The following is a 15,291-nucleotide window of genomic DNA, read 5'->3' as shown; positions in this document are numbered from 1 at the left end:
AAAATCTTAAAAATAAATAAATAAATAAATAAAAATAAAAATAAAGAACTGGCACCTGTATGGATCCCTGTACATGCAAGGTGAAGATATTAGCCACTAGGCCACCACACCGGATCCCACATTCTTTCTTTTCACAAAAAAAATTAAAAGGGGGGGGGCCCAGTGCCGTGGTCTAGCGGCTAGGGTCCTCACCCTGAATGCGCCTTGATCCCATATGGGTGCTGGTTCTAATCCCGGCAGCCCTGCTTCCCATCCAGCTCCCGGCTTGTAGCCTGGAGGAGCAGTCGAGGATGGCCCAACACCTTAGGATCCTGCACCCATGTAGGAGACCCGGGGGGGAGGTTCCTGGCTTCAGATCAGTGCAGTTCCAACCTTTGTGGTTACTTGGGGAGTCATTCATCGAACAGAAGATCTTCCTTTCTGTCTCTCCTCCTCTCTGTATATCTGACTTCGCAATAAAAATAAATAAATATTAATTAAATAAATAAATATTAAAAAACAAATATTTAAAAAAAAAAAAACAACACTGAACACAGCACAATGGCTCGATTAGTTAATCCTCCCCTTGCGCCGAGCATGTGCTGGGCAGAACCAGACTGGACTGCAACACCCATTGGTTCCAGTGCAACTCGGGACCGAAAACAGAACCAACCCAGCAACTGAAACCACCAGCTGATCGGGGTGATGGACTGTGCCGGGCCCTGTGCTTGCTAGAACATGCAAGAATCTGGTCTGGGAATACCTCAAAGTTTCTTTGGAGATCTCCCCAATCAAACTGCTGGACTCAGAACTCTAACCAAGAAAAGACAGAAGACAGAACAGGACAATCATTCATCTCAGCTACATGTTGGCAGCGAAATATGGGGCAAACGGAGACTTTATGATGGACCATATCAATCAGTGGACAACCTCATCGAGCAAAACTGGCAGCGATTCATAACTGGAGAACTATTAACACCACTTGAGCAAATATCTCAGAGCATGCCCCACTTCCGGGACTTGGGGTGGGCGGGAAACAGGGTGGGGCTTCTCCCTCAATATCCCCCTTTACCTCAGATATATGATGGAAACAATATGGACATAATAGTATTACCCACTTCCCTATACCCCCTGAACCTTTTTTTGTTAACCATAATTAACTATGTAAAGATTGTCAACAACTATACAATAAAATAAATTAAAAAAAAAAATCCTCCCCTTCCAAGTACCATGATCCCATATGGGCACCAGTTCATCTCCCTGCTGCCCCGCTTCCCATCCAGCTCCCTGCCTGTGGCCTGGCAAAGCAGTCGAGGACGGCCCAAAGCCTTGGGACCCTGCAACCACATGGGAGACCTGGCTTCTTGGCTTTGAATTGGCTCAACTCTAGCTATTGTGGCTTTTTGGAGACTGAACCAGTGAATGGAAGATCCTTCTGTCTCCCTTTCTCTCTATAAATCCAACCTTCCAATAAAAATAATTAAAAAAAAAAAAAGAAAAGAAAAGCCTTAATGGTGACAAAAATATTTACCTGCTGAAAATGGATTTGACTTCTCGGAAAAAAAAAGAAAAGCATTCAAAACTCCGTCTATGAAAAACTGAATACTGTTTTTAACCTAAAACAAGATGTGACTATAATGTAATGAGTACTTTACATGACTTCCAAACTTGACCTAACAGAATCCCAGAATGTTTCACAAAATATAAGATAACACCAACAATAGGACAAATATACAACCTTGAGTGACAATAAAAAAGCAATCATCTGCACACGAAAATTGTGATTAATGATGACTTAGAATCTAAGTCACCTCTGGTTTCTCTTTTTCTCACTCCTATACATAATGACACTTTTTGATGCTTTTAAAAGTTCAGTGGCTAGCACCAAAACGTAGTAGGCTAAGCTTCTGCCTGTGGCCCTGGCATCCCATAAGGCACTGGCTCATGTCCCAACTTATGGCCTGGGAAAGCAGCAGAGAATGGCTCTAGTCCTTGGGCCCCTGCACTCACATGGAAGTCTCCAGAGAAGGCTCCTGGCTCCTGGCTTTAGATCAGTTTAGTTCCAGCCACTGTGACCATTTGGGGAGTGAACCAGCAAATAAAAGATCTCTCTATCTCTTTTTGTCCTTCTTTCTGTAACTCTGCTTTTTAAATAAAAATAAAAATAAACCTTCTTTTAAATAAGTTTATGGGAAACAAAAGGTTAAGTTTATTTTAGTGCAAAAATATTTGATGACTTCATAGTCTTTTCATGATACACAATTTCATGAACTTTTAAAAAGATGTACTTATAATCTTAAATTTTAGGTTTCTTTCCGAAAGAAGTTTATCTTTTAATTCCACTTTCCCCAAACTCCCTGAAGTACCCTCACAGACATGGGGACACCCCAGGCTATCACTTCAGTTCACATCTTCTTCGTTTCTCACAAAACTGTGACAAGAGGTCCGGAACTGACAATCCCAGCAGGAATCTTTCCTGATCACTCAGTCTCACCAGTGGAACATCCTCCAATGAGAGGTGATCTCATCATTCTTCGGCCTAAAATTCCACACAGTTCTTCACTGCTACAATCAGATCCTAACTGTGGGCAAACAAGGCACTTCACAACATGGCCAGATCCAACTCTCCAAGACTTATCTTTCACAGGTGCCTTTCTGATGCCCCTGTACTTTCGCCAAGCTGAACATTACAGTATGTCCAGATAAACCAAGCTCTCACAGTTACATGCAGTGCTCCTGCTGTGCTGACTGGAACCTTCCTCACAACCTGACAAACCAATCCTCCAAAACTCAACTCCCAGATGGCAAAATTAGTTCTTTAGCCTTATCTGCTGCATGTAATATGCAATCAGACCTCTCGTTCATCTCTCATATCAACACATACTATGTTATTTAATAATTAACCTACTTCTTTACCTCCCATGTAAACTTTGAACTCCTGCACATAAGACTGGAACACTTTGTACCCATTACATCTGTAATTATGGACACCTATGGCAGGCTCAAAAATATATATATATTTATGAAGGAGTATGCTTATTTTTAAAAGCAGTCTCATGAATCATGAGTAAAATCACATTTTTAAGCTGAGTATAAGGTAAGACATCCAGTTGTCTAGCTTAGTTCAATTTCCGTCTTGCCTTTGGCAAGTCATTGCTTGAATGACTGCCAGTAGGAGTTTGTTACTTGGCTGGTAACCAATAATTTTTAATTTGCCAAGCACTAATAACATTTAACCCGAGGCAGGAAAGGCTGGAGAGATGTTGGTCACAGGATATAAAATTTCAATTAGAAAGAATAAGTTCAAGAGTGTTATTGTACAACATAGTAATTTACAGTTAAGAACAATCTATTGTATATTTGAAAATTGCCAATTAGATTTCAAATGTTCTCACTACTAGAAAAGTTTCAGAATGTGAGGTAATTCATGTTATTTAGCTCCATCTAGCACACGGTGTGTATACATTTCACACTGTAGACCATAAAGAGACAGAACTGTCAGCTAAAAGTAAAATTTTGGAAAGCTTAATCAATATTCCTCTTAAGCAAACCCCAAATAATTATTATTTTCAACTCACAAATGAGGGAATCATAATCATGGAATTTTTTTACTTTGATTTGTCCAAATCAAATAGAATTAGTGCCACTTTCAGAACTAGAAACCAGCTCCTGGAATTTCTCACGGAGTATTTTTGCTTAGAGTTAAACCATCACATTTTTTAATCAGTTCCAAATCCTTTTGGTGAAAGGGAATTAGAGTAGGGACTTTAGAGAGAATAATGCTTTTAATTTCCTATTTCTCCTCCTCAAAAAGCCACATCTGAGAAATGAAGGAAGAGGCAGCCTTCCCATGACTGCTTCAAATTACAACTAATGACAAAGAAATCTACTTCTTGGCATTGACTCCTAGCCCAGTGGTACACAATTCCAAATGACTAGGTCTGGATACACTTAATCTACAATCTCCCCTTGGTATCCAGCAGAACTTGGTTCCAGGACGCTCAGCAGAGAGCAAAAACATCTAAATCGCACAGTGTCTGCATGTAACCTACACACATCTATCCTCCCATACACAACTCATGTCTATGTGACTTACTTTACCTAAGACAACGTACGTATTATGTAAATAGCTGTTGTGCTGTATTGTTTAGGGAATGACAAGATGGAAAAAGAGTGTTACGTGTGCGCACCATCAACACAACCGGCCTGCATAGAACTTCACTCCTATGGATTTAGCATAATGCCCTTGGAAAAATTCAAGTTATTGCTTTTCGGCAGTTTCTAGCGCTTTTCCTTTTTGATATGAAATTGGGTAGCTCTGCAGATGTAGAACATGTGGACACGCAGAGCTAACTGGATACTGCCTCTACCTCTACACACTCATGTTAAAAGGAACTGTTTGGAATTAATATGATCATTTCCAGCTAAACATTAATCCCAGCCAAAGTCCCAACATCTCACCAAATATGACATAACAAAGAACTCGAAAGCATGTCAGCTCAGCTGGGGTAGCGAAAGCAGTTCTAGCAAGCCTGGACTTGGCTCATTAGGAAAAACTCTATACAGACAAAAGGCAGGGAGAAAATGAAGGATTAACAGCACCTGCATTCAACTCTAAGAGAAATTATTTTGTCTCAGAGAAAAACAAAGTCCCTCTCTTTTTATATATCAAGGAACTGAGATGGAAAAAGAAACGAGAGGATATTTGGGGAAATCAAAAACTGAAATCTCAACACTGTTAACTTTCCATAACAGTTTCCAAAAATAGAGCTGGCAAGAAACTAGAGCTGGGACTTGTATCAGGAGTGTGGAAAAGGTACGACCAGAAAAGCCGACTAGGAAAAGAGAACTCAGGAGATTTCTCTCAGAGAAAAACCGAATCTCCACTCCACCCCCAGATTAACTAAAAATTAGCTCCCAGGGCTGCCCTGTGCAGCACTGCACCTTGCTGAGTGCCCTGCCAATCGCCAGCCCAAGCAGCAGCCTCGGGCTGGGGACCGTTAGGAATCCGGACGGCAGCAGCGGGTGCTCACAGGAGAAAGCAGCAAGGGCAAAAGGCACCGTCTTAGGACTCCCCTCGAGGCGCAATCCCTAAACACATCTCAAAGACCGTCAGCCCGTTAAACTCCGACGTTAACCTCAAGCTACTCATGGCCTCCGGGCTCGACTCTCCGAGTGCCATTTGGGGAAGATGGATCCGAGCTGGGAAAAGAGAAGCGAGCGAGAACCACACAATTCCTCGGGTCCGGAGTGACCCCCAAAGCCCTCCGGAGGGCACCGGATCGGACGCGGGGGAGGGGAGATGGGGGTCCCTACAACTTCAGAGCGCGTGAACCTCCACACCCACAAGGCCTTTCCCCTGCCCAGACGCAGGGTAAAAACAGCTGTCAGCAAGCCGTGAGGGGCCCATTCCGGTCTCCCAAGGACCGCGGGAACCGACCCCCAGCCCCATACTAAAGTCACCTCAGCAAGAGCGCAGCCATCTTGGGTTCCGGGGTGGACGGAAGTGACGCCAGGCGGGGGCCCAGGCAGCTAAGGGCGGCGGGGGAGCGGGGAGGTGGGGGCGGGTGTCACATGACCACGCTAAACCCTTTAAAAGGACTCGCCCCTGGCCTGCGGGCTCGCTGTTTTTTTCTGACGCCTTCCGTTCTTTCCCCGCCTCCCTCCGCTGCTTTCCACCACCCAGACCCCGGCTTTTGGCCGAAACGCCGCCGGCTCATGACCTGACAGGGTACATTTCGCCCGAGTGCGTGTTCGTTTCACGTCACCCTGCCACGCAGCGGTTTTGTCCAGTCTTCCCTGAGGACTTGGCAGTCTTGGTGTCATTCCCCTCCCGCTGTAAAAGCATCGCGGCTGACTGGCCGGCTGGCTGAGACAAGCCGGGAAAGGGATTACTTAGGACTCGCTAGTGTGAAGGTTGCCAGGCCAAATCGCAGAGACACACAAGTTGGGAAGTGTGAGGTGGGGCCGCGAAAGCATCTCTCAGAGCCCCCTTCATTCCCAAGGAGGAGCGCCTGCTCTAAGCACCACGATTGGGCTGCATACTTTTCTGACCTTGAGCTTCCGAGCGAGTCACACGCCCACCGGAAAGACAAGGCTCCTTTGTTGCTTGGGGGTTCAAGAGCTGCGTAGGCGACACCCACAGTCAGAAATCTTGGGGTGAGGGGGAGAACCCATTTGGATTTATACATTGTGTATTAACAGTTCTCAGGCACGTTGGAGCAGCCATTAGTCCAGTGAGAAAAGAAGCCTAAAGCAATGCAAAAGTTCCTGACTCTCTGGGAAAGTAGGGTGGGGAGGAATAAAGGGGATAGTCCCAAGCAATTCAGATTCTATGATAACATTCAGATTTTATTTATATTTAGTACTTACGCACTTTCCACACAGGATTTGAACAGCCCAAGTTCACTTCTTACTGCATTCAAAGAATCCTAAGTTTGCATGTGTATAATACTTCTCAAAGCAGTTTCACAAGTTTTGGAAACCACAGGGTCTGGTAAGATTTTTTATGCAGTGCGGGGATTTCCTCTGCATTATCACATCTGCTGATTTTGACACTCTGCTTCAACACATTCAGTGATAGGTACCCTCCCTCTGCCCCCCCCCCAAAGCATGTTCTATTTATTGAACAGATTAACCTTTAGAACTTTCATATTAAAATACAATTTTCTGGGGCCAGGCATGATGGCTCAATTGGCTAATTCTCCCTCTGCAAGTGCCAGGATCCTATATGGGTTCCAGTTCATTTCTTGGCTGCCCCACTTCCCTTCCAGGTCCCTATTTGCGGAAAGCAGTAGAGGATAGCCCCAAACCTTGGGATCCTGCACCTGTGTGGGAAACCCAAAAGAAGCTTCTGGCTCCTGGCTTCAGATCAGATCAAATCAGATCAACTCTGGCTGTTGTGGTCATTTGGGGAGTATACTAGCTGATGGAAAATCTCTGTCTCTCCTTTCTGTAATTTTACCTTTCAAATAAAAATAAATAAATGACAGTCCTGGTAAACTAGCATAGTGGCTAAATCCTTGCATTGGATGCCTGGGATCCCATAGACACTGGTTCATGTCCCAGCTGCTCCGCTTCCCATCCAGCTCCCTGCTTGTGGCCTGGGAAAGCGGCAGAGGATAGCCCAAGACATTGGGACCCTGCACCTGCGTGGAAGATTCAGAAGAAGCTCCTGGCTCCTGGTTTCAGATTGGTTCGGCCGTGGCCATTGTGGCCACTTGGGGAGTGAACCAGCAGATGGAAGATCTTTCTCTCGTTCTCTCCTTCTCTGTGTATATGCCTTTCCCATAAAAATAAATATTTTTTTAAATTCCATTAAAATAAATAAATGACAAAGTATTAATAATTGTCTAGCTGTGTGTCTGGAAAAGCGTAGAGGATGACCCAAAGCCTTAGGACTGTGCACCCATGTGGAAGACTAGGAGGAAGTTCCTGGCTTCAGATTGGCTCAGGTCCAGCCATTGTGACCATTTGGGAAGATCTTTCTCTCTGTAAATCTGCCTTTCCAATAAAAATAAATGGATCTTTAAAAAAACACAATTTCGGGCCCGGCGGCGTGGCCTAGCGGCTAAAGTCCTCGCCTTCAACGCCCCGGGATCCCATATGGGCGCCGGTCCTAATCCCGGCAGCTCCACTTCTCATCCAGCTCCCTGCTTGTGGCCTGGGAAAGCAGTTGAGGATGGCCCAATGCATTGGGATCCTGCACCTGCGTGGGAGACCCGGAAGAGGTTCCAGGTTCCCGGCTTCGGATCGGCGCTCATCTTGCGGCTCACTTGGGGAGTGAATCATCAGACGGAAGATCTTCCTCTCTGTCTCTCCTCCTCTCTGTATATCTGACTGTAATAAAATAAATAAATCTTTTAAAAAAATACAATTTCCTGATATTTGACTTCCAGTCATTGGTCCTGTGTGGCCCTTTGGAACCTTATAATAATATCCAAAGAATACCTCTTTCACTTAGCTCAATAAATATAATTTCACCTAACACATATTTTTGCCAGAGCCTGTGTAATGTGCTGGAAGAGATTCAAAGATGTGGGCTTGTATATTGTCTTCAAGAAAACTATAACCCCAGCAGAACCAATCAATGAAGAACCACAACTAAGAGAAAGATGTGTATTAAGATGGGTGGCCGAGCAAGAAGGGGTTAGGTACTGCTGGGGGGATGGAGTTAGCTATGATGTTGATTTTCGCCTGTGGAATTTATGATTAAGCCTAATACTCACAGCTCCATAGCCCAAATCTAATACTAGTCACTAAACCCATCAGAACTATAAGATGCCAGAAAGGTGCTGGGTGACATGAAGCTTATTACAAGAAGAACCATGGCTTTTCCACTCAAATTAACCTACATAGGCAATAGATCACACTGAATCTCAACCAAACATTAAATAAGTCAAGCTCCTATTATCAAAACTTATCTTAAAAGTAAACAGGTTGTGTGGCACTGGCATCGCGCGTGGGTACTGGTTCATGTCCCAGGTGCTCCACTTCCAATTAAACTTTGTGCTTGTAGCCTGGGAAAGCAGCAGAGGATGGTTTGGTTCCTGCACCCATATGGGAGACCCAGAAGACGCTCTTGGCTCCTGGCTCCTGGCTTCAGACCAGCTCTGTTCTGGCCATTGTGGCCATTTGAGGAGTGAGTCTAAGAATAGAAGATTCTCTCTCTCTCTCTCTCTCTCTCTCTCTCTCTCTCTCTTTCTCTCTCTCCCCACCTTCTATATCTGTAAAATCTGCCTTACAAACAAAAATAAATCTTTAAAGAATGGTAAGCAGGAAGAATTGTCTAGTCAAGGTCTGCAGAGAGAGAAAGGAATGGCAAGAAAAAAATTGAAAACAATGCAGGCCCAGCACAGTAACCTAGCCTAGTGGTTAAAGTCCTCACCTTGCACGCACCAGGATCCCATATGGACACTGGTTCTAATCCCGGCAGCCCTGCTTCCCATCCAGCTACCTGCTTGTGGCCTGGGAAAACAGGTAAGGGTGGCCCAAAGCCTCGGACCCCACAATCATATGGGAGAGCTGGAAGAGGCTCCGGGCTCCTGACTTTGGATCGGTGCAGCTGCAGCCATTGCGGCCGCTTAGGGAATGAACCTGGCTTTGGAGCGGCGCGGCTCAGCCATTGTGGCCGCTTGAATCAGTGGACAGATCTTCCTCCTCTCTGTCTTTCTCTCTCTCTATATATATATATCTGACTTTCCAATAAAAATTTTAAAAATCTTAGAAAAATTAAAAACAATGCCAAATCAGCATATGGAAGGTTCAGGGAAAAAGCAAACTTTGCAAGGAGAGATACAAAGATGATTCACAACCAGGAGAATTCCAAGTAGAAGACTTTTTTGGCCAGATTTGTCTTAAAACTTTAGTCATGGAAACATCCCCATCCCTAATTTCACCTTTAGCAAATTCTCAGGACATACCAAGTTAAGTCCACCCTTATAGTGGCTCATTCAAGACCTTCACTAGCTTGTGAAGGTTTTGTGCTAGTTTGTGAAGATTTAGCTTGTGAAACTTCTCTGCCCAGATTCATTTCCTGCTATTGCGCCTCGGATTCCCCTAAATCACTGAGTATTTGTACGTCAGCTTGGTGTTTTGCTTGTGCTGTGTCTGGCTGCCCTCCCTTCCTCATCTCATCCTTGTTTTCAAAAATGACACCCATCCTTTGAGACTAGGCCATTTCTAACATTGCCACCCAGACAAGACTGTCTTTACCTCCAAACTTTTTTTTTCATTAAATAAGATTTGTTGTTATGTTTTGCTTTTATGCAAAGCAGAGTGACAGAGAAACAGATACACAGAGAATTAGATCAATCTTCCAGTCACTGGTTCCTTCTCAATAGCTGAGGCTAGGCCAGGGCAAAGCCAGAAGCCGTGAACTCCATGACAGGAACCCAAGTGCCAAGTTCATCATCTGCTGCCCCCAGATGCATTCCAAGAAGCTTGGTAGGAAATGCAGATAGCCAGTGGCCATCCAGTAAGGCACACGAAGCAGCAACTTAGCCTGCTGCGTCCCAACACTGGCCCCTATTTTTGCCTTTAATCTCATGTATTTACTCTGTTTCCCTGCTGTTGGACTGTGTGTGTCCTTCTTTATACTCTGAGCACTTTGTGGTTTGCTACGGAGTTCATTATTGATGCGGTTGTCCTCTGCTTATTTTCTGCTTTTTGAACCTGGAAGGAATAATTATCATTCCTGTTTCCATTACCTGCATTCCCGTCTTCTTTCAGCTGTCACGCAATAGGATTTTGCTGCCTTGCTCTACATAGAGAAGGCCTTAAACTGCAGCATGAGACACTGGTGAGCTTCTTGATGCAGGATTTCTTCCCTGGAATGTTTTAGTGGAGAAGAGCTTCCAACCGAAAGAGGCACCTAGGAGGCGGCAGATAATGGCCCAAGTAGCTGAGTCCCTGATACCCACATGCAAGACCTGCACTGAGTTCCCAGCTGCATCTTCAGCCTGGCCCATCCCAGCTGTTGAAGGCTTTGGGGGAGTAAACCAACAGGCAGAAGATCTTTGTTTCTCTACCTTTCAAATAAAATAACCCTTTTTTTTTTATTAAAAAAAGGATTTGTAGTATAGCCCATGTCAAGCAAGTTAACATGATATATCCTATTTTTTTTTTTCAGAGTTGTTTGGGGGAAACCTGCATCTAGCTCCTAGCTCTCTTGGCAAAACCAAGAAGCAATCTGTTTTCATGGCCTTTGGTTTCAGATTCTCGGCCCATTTATCCCTCAGAGAAGTATGTCTGTGTCCCTTTTTCTGTCCCTCTCCCTCATCAGCCCCCCAACATTCCAGCCTGAAGTAGGGGGTGGCCAGTAGACAAAAAGCCCTCTGTGTATGGGGTGGTATGTGTCCCCCCACCCCTCCACCCAGGGTATACAATGCTCTTTCTGCTCCTTGCATGCTTCCCCCCTCCCCACCACCTCTCAACTGCACATGCCAGGCTGCAATTGGTTACTGGCTCAGGACAGCCCCCCTCATACTGGTGCCCCGGGGGATTTTAAGCGGGTTCCAGAAACCCCCGCTCAGTTCCTTGTCCCCCACTCTCCCCACCCCGCAGCTGCACTGGGCCTTAGCCCCTGCCCCTGCCCCAGCTATGGCTCCTGGGGCGCCCTCATCCAGCCTCAGCCCTGTCCTGGCTGTACTACTCTTCTCTTCTTTGGGTAAGTGGTGCTGCCCCAGTCTGGGAATCCTGGGACCCAGGGTGTCTCCCAGCAGGCTTCCCCTGCCTTGCTGCATTTCCCACTGCAATGAAAAGAAGAGTGAGCAGGAGTAGGAAGGTACTATTATACTCAGAGGGGGGAAGTAGGAGGGTATATAGTTAGGAAGAAGGCAGTAAAGGTATGCTATGCTGGTGAAATGGTAAAAAGAAGGTGTGAAAAACATGGCTGGACTCACCCAGGTTGGAAGTCAGAATTGTTAGAGCTCCCAGAGCAAGGCTGAGAGCCTGGTAAAAAGTAGTGTTAGAGCATGGGACGGAGCAGGATCAAACCCCTGGGCTGGTCTCCAGTCATTACCCTAGTAATACAGCCATAGTTTACCAAAAAGAGAAAAATCAAGGAGCAAGATCCAAGGAGGAAACCCTTGGTCTGTGGTCTTAGCTGTTCAGATCCTTTGAGTGTGTGCCTCAGTTTCTCTCAGTGGCTCCTTGTCTGGTATGTGGGTGAATGGAATGGGATGGAATGGGAGCTTGATGAGGTTCTAGGACCTCACACCTTTAAAGCTGACACCCTTCACAAGTTGATCATACCCTTCCTTGCCCCCTGGAAGTTGTTGGGTGAGCCAGAGAAGGTGCAAAGAGGGTTACAGGAATGGGTCCTTCCCTTTTTGTTCTGTCCTGATTCTTGGTGCAATGAGTGAGCTGTAGGCAACCTGCAGTGGGGTGGGAAAACAGCAAGGGAGAGATCAGAATGTCCAGGATTCTTTGCTGCCAGTGAATTGCATCCTAAACCCAGAACCTAGACTCTTTTGGGCTGTTCCGGACTATTCTGGAATATCCTGAGAAAATGTTAAGCATAGGAGATTGGGAAAGGGAACATGAAGGAAATGAAGGGTGAGTACCTTGAAGTATGAGGAGGTAGAGTTCTGTTTCAAGGTATCGAGCAGAACTGAGACGGGCAATGGTTGATAAAAGAGGAGGAGTAGAAGTTAGAACCAACAAGTAACTTCCCTTGCTGTGTTGGAGATTCCCAAGAAGGTTCTAAGATACAAATCCCAGGAGATGAGTAATGACATTGCATGCTGGGGTAGAAGATAGGATGAGGGGTGGCATGAGTCCACATGAGGCAACATTGGTTAGACAACGAGACTTTGTTTGGTTGGCTACCTCCTCCCTCTCTTATAGAACAAAAGGGTCTACAGTTGCCCCCATCAAGGGCCAGCCCACAAACACAGTCTCCCAGGAATGGCCTTGCTTGTGTGGGTGAGTTTGGGGGTGGCACTGGGCCAGAATGACCAAGAGGAGGGCAAGGAGAGTCAAACCACAGAGGGGCATATATTGTCATAGGAGACTTGGCCTGAGGGTCTTTCTCTGTAGCCAGTTTCCCCTGAGAGGAGTACAAGGCCTCCTTAGCCAAGGGTGAGCCACGATTCCATGGGAAGGACAGTTGTAGCAGGGAAGTAGACTGCAATTCTCTAGTTACTGTCATATATTTTTCCTGCAAGAAATGTATATTTATTCTGTTATGAAATTATGCAGCTATCAAAAATAAAATTGATGTCTGTGAATCAACATGGAAAACTCCTCCAGCTATATGTATATATGTATATATGTGTATATATGTATATTTTTGTGTGTGTTTTAAGAATATAATATAATAGGTGCTAAAAAGGAACACATGTGCACATGTACCCTGAGTTTACTGAGTTCATAGATGGGAAAGTATGCATCTTAAAGTGGTCACAGCAGTTATGCCTGGGAAGAGACTGCAGCAAAGGAACTGGTTGGGGAGGGTATCAAGAGAGATGCTGATTGGCTCTCTACTACTACAATTATTTATAGGAAGAATTTGATATATCTCACCTCTGTGTTATGATAATGTGAAAACTTTTCAAAGCTGACATTTAGCTTCTAACCCAAATGGAAAGTGAAACTTGGAGATGGTCCAACTTCTGGAAGTTGTCCAGAACATTCTGTCTCTACTGCTCTTGCTTCCTCTGCAGACATGCTGAAGAGCTTGACCAGACACGGCATGTACACACATCCCCTGAGTTAGGCTCCAGAATGCCTTGTTTCTCTCTCAGTCTTTGCCATGGGCTTGGACGACCCGTGACTCATGTCGCTTCCTCTTTGATGCCTTCCTGGGCCCACATCTGGATCTGGTTTCCCCTCTGTGCTTGCAGTGCTATACCCAGCCCAGGCCATTGTGGTTTACACGGACAGGGAGGTCCATGGTGCTGTGGGCTCCCAGGTGACCCTGCACTGCTCCTTCTGGTCCAGTGAATGGGTCTCAGACGACATCTCCTTCACCTGGCGCTTCCAGCCTGAAGGGGGCCGAGACGCCATTTCGGTGAGTGCCTGGGGGAACCCTGGAACTGGATTACAGAAAAGCTGCTTCAAGAACCAAAGAAGAGAGAACTTGGGCTGGGGTGGGATGGGGTGAGATCCCATAAGAACCCTGGGTGTGGCAAGGTGAGAACACTTTGTCAGTCACCCTGAGCCTGGTATTGGTGTCTTCACAGCTCTGTTCTCACGTGGGTCCTCTCACATCCTTCCTCTCTTTCCTCCCAGATCTTCCACTATGCCAAGGGGCAACCCTACATCGACGAGGTGGGGACCTTCAAAGAGCGCATCCAGTGGGTAGGAGACCCTCGCTGGAAGGATGGCTCCATTGTCATACACAATCTAGATTACAGTGACAACGGCACTTTCACATGTGATGTCAAAAACCCACCAGACATAGTGGGCAAGACCTCTCAGGTCACGCTCTATGTCTTTGAAAAAGGTGTGAAAAGGGACAGGGGTGGGGTGTCTGGGAGGGAATCTGGGAGGACTGATAGACTATAGAAAGAAGCCAAATGCCCGGCCTAGGACCTTCAGACTCAGGGAAGGTGGGCAGAAAGTAGCTCTCTTCAGGAGTCTCTGTCCCCCCCAGAGGGAATAGATGTGGCACTGGGAGCCACACAGACGGGTTCCCACTCAGTGTGCCACTTCTTCACCCTGCCCTGCTAGTGCCTACCAGGTACGGGGTGATACTAGGAGCGGTGATCGGAGGCGTCCTCGGGGTGGTGCTACTGCTGCTGTTGCTTTTCTACCTGGTTCGGTACTGCTGGCTGCGCAGGCAGGCGACCCTGCAGAGGAGGCTCAGGTAAAGGACGTCCATCCCCAAGCCTCTTCCCCTGCTCCACCTCCAGCCAGGCAGATTCCCTGAGGGGAGAGGGAGGAGAGGACCCCCCCCCCAAAAAAAAGAGCCAGCAGGGTCCGCTCTGTGCACGGGGACTCTGGCGATGCCCAAGCCGTAACACCCGTCCCCTCTACCCTTTTTAATCTGCAGCGCAATGGAGAAGGGGAAATTGCACAAATCTGCAAAGGACTCTTCCAAACGTGGGCGTCAGGTTAGCGGGACTTGAGGCCGGCTGAGCTGGGGAAGAGAATCCCGGGGAAGTGCCGGGCAGCCGGGAGGTGTGGGTCAAGGGCAGCCACTCATGCTCGTGCCCTTCCTCGCAGACGCCAGTGCTGTATGCCATGCTGGACCACAGCAGAAGCACCAAAGCTGCCAGCGAGAAGAAGTCTAAGGGACTAGGGGAGTCTCGCAAGGATAAGAAATAGCGGTTAGCCGGCCGGGCGGGGGGTCGGGGGCCCGGGCCGGAGGCCTCCAAAGGCGCTCAGGTGGTAGTCATCGAGATGGAGCTACGCAAGGATGAGCAGAGCTCGGAGCTCCGGCCTGCTGTCAAGTCCCCCAGCAGAACCAGCCTCAAAAACGCCCTCAAGAACATGATGGGCCTGGACTCGGACAAGTGACCTCCCCTCCCAGGCCCTGCCCGAGCAGGGGGACCTAGGCTCCTGTTCTCACCTGTCTAGGTGCTCTGCTCCCTAGCTCCCCAGCCCTGGCCTGACCTCGCCTACTTTTGAGATGTAAGTTTCATTCCAGAATTCACTCCTCCCCCCAGCCTGTCCTTCTGGCTTTTTGGGAGCCTCCCTTCCCCTGTCCCCTAGGGCTGTGTGTTTGGTGCCTGGCCCCCAGCACCGAGAAGAAAGGGACCCTCTGTTCCAAGCCACCCCTCCCTTGCACCCGGCCCCAAGCTGTCCTCCACTCTTCCTTCTCTAGTCCCCTGTCCGCTTCCACCAGGCAGCCCAGCGCCACACTGT

The 15,291-nt window shown here is 47.0% G+C and overlaps 2 protein-coding genes across 2 annotated transcripts in view; one reads left to right on the top strand and one right to left on the bottom strand.

The window, feature by feature from the left end:
* Positions 1 to 5,527, bottom strand: part of SDHC (succinate dehydrogenase complex subunit C) — a 35,773-nt gene extending 30,246 nt beyond the window's left edge. Inside the window, exon 1 of the mRNA XM_004589114.3 lies at positions 5,443 to 5,527. Coding sequence (XP_004589171.1) covers positions 5,443 to 5,462 — 20 coding nt within the window. The 5' untranslated portion in view covers positions 5,463 to 5,527. The remainder of the gene's footprint in view (positions 1 to 5,442) is intronic.
* A 5,474-nt stretch (positions 5,528 to 11,001) lies between these two features.
* Positions 11,002 to 15,083, top strand: MPZ (myelin protein zero). The gene is given in 6 exon segments (XM_004589113.3): positions 11,002 to 11,146; positions 13,326 to 13,492; positions 13,714 to 13,927; positions 14,155 to 14,290; positions 14,477 to 14,537; positions 14,650 to 15,083. Coding segments are annotated over 6 exon segments (939 nt in total). The 5' UTR covers positions 11,002 to 11,079; the 3' UTR covers positions 14,944 to 15,083.
* Positions 15,084 to 15,291: the final 208 nt, after the last annotated feature.

Source organism: Ochotona princeps, chromosome 2 (genome assembly GCF_030435755.1).
Source record: "Ochotona princeps isolate mOchPri1 chromosome 2, mOchPri1.hap1, whole genome shotgun sequence".
NCBI classification, from domain to species: Eukaryota; Metazoa; Chordata; class Mammalia; order Lagomorpha; family Ochotonidae; genus Ochotona; species Ochotona princeps.
This window is presented reverse-complemented; position numbering and strand designations above follow the sequence as displayed.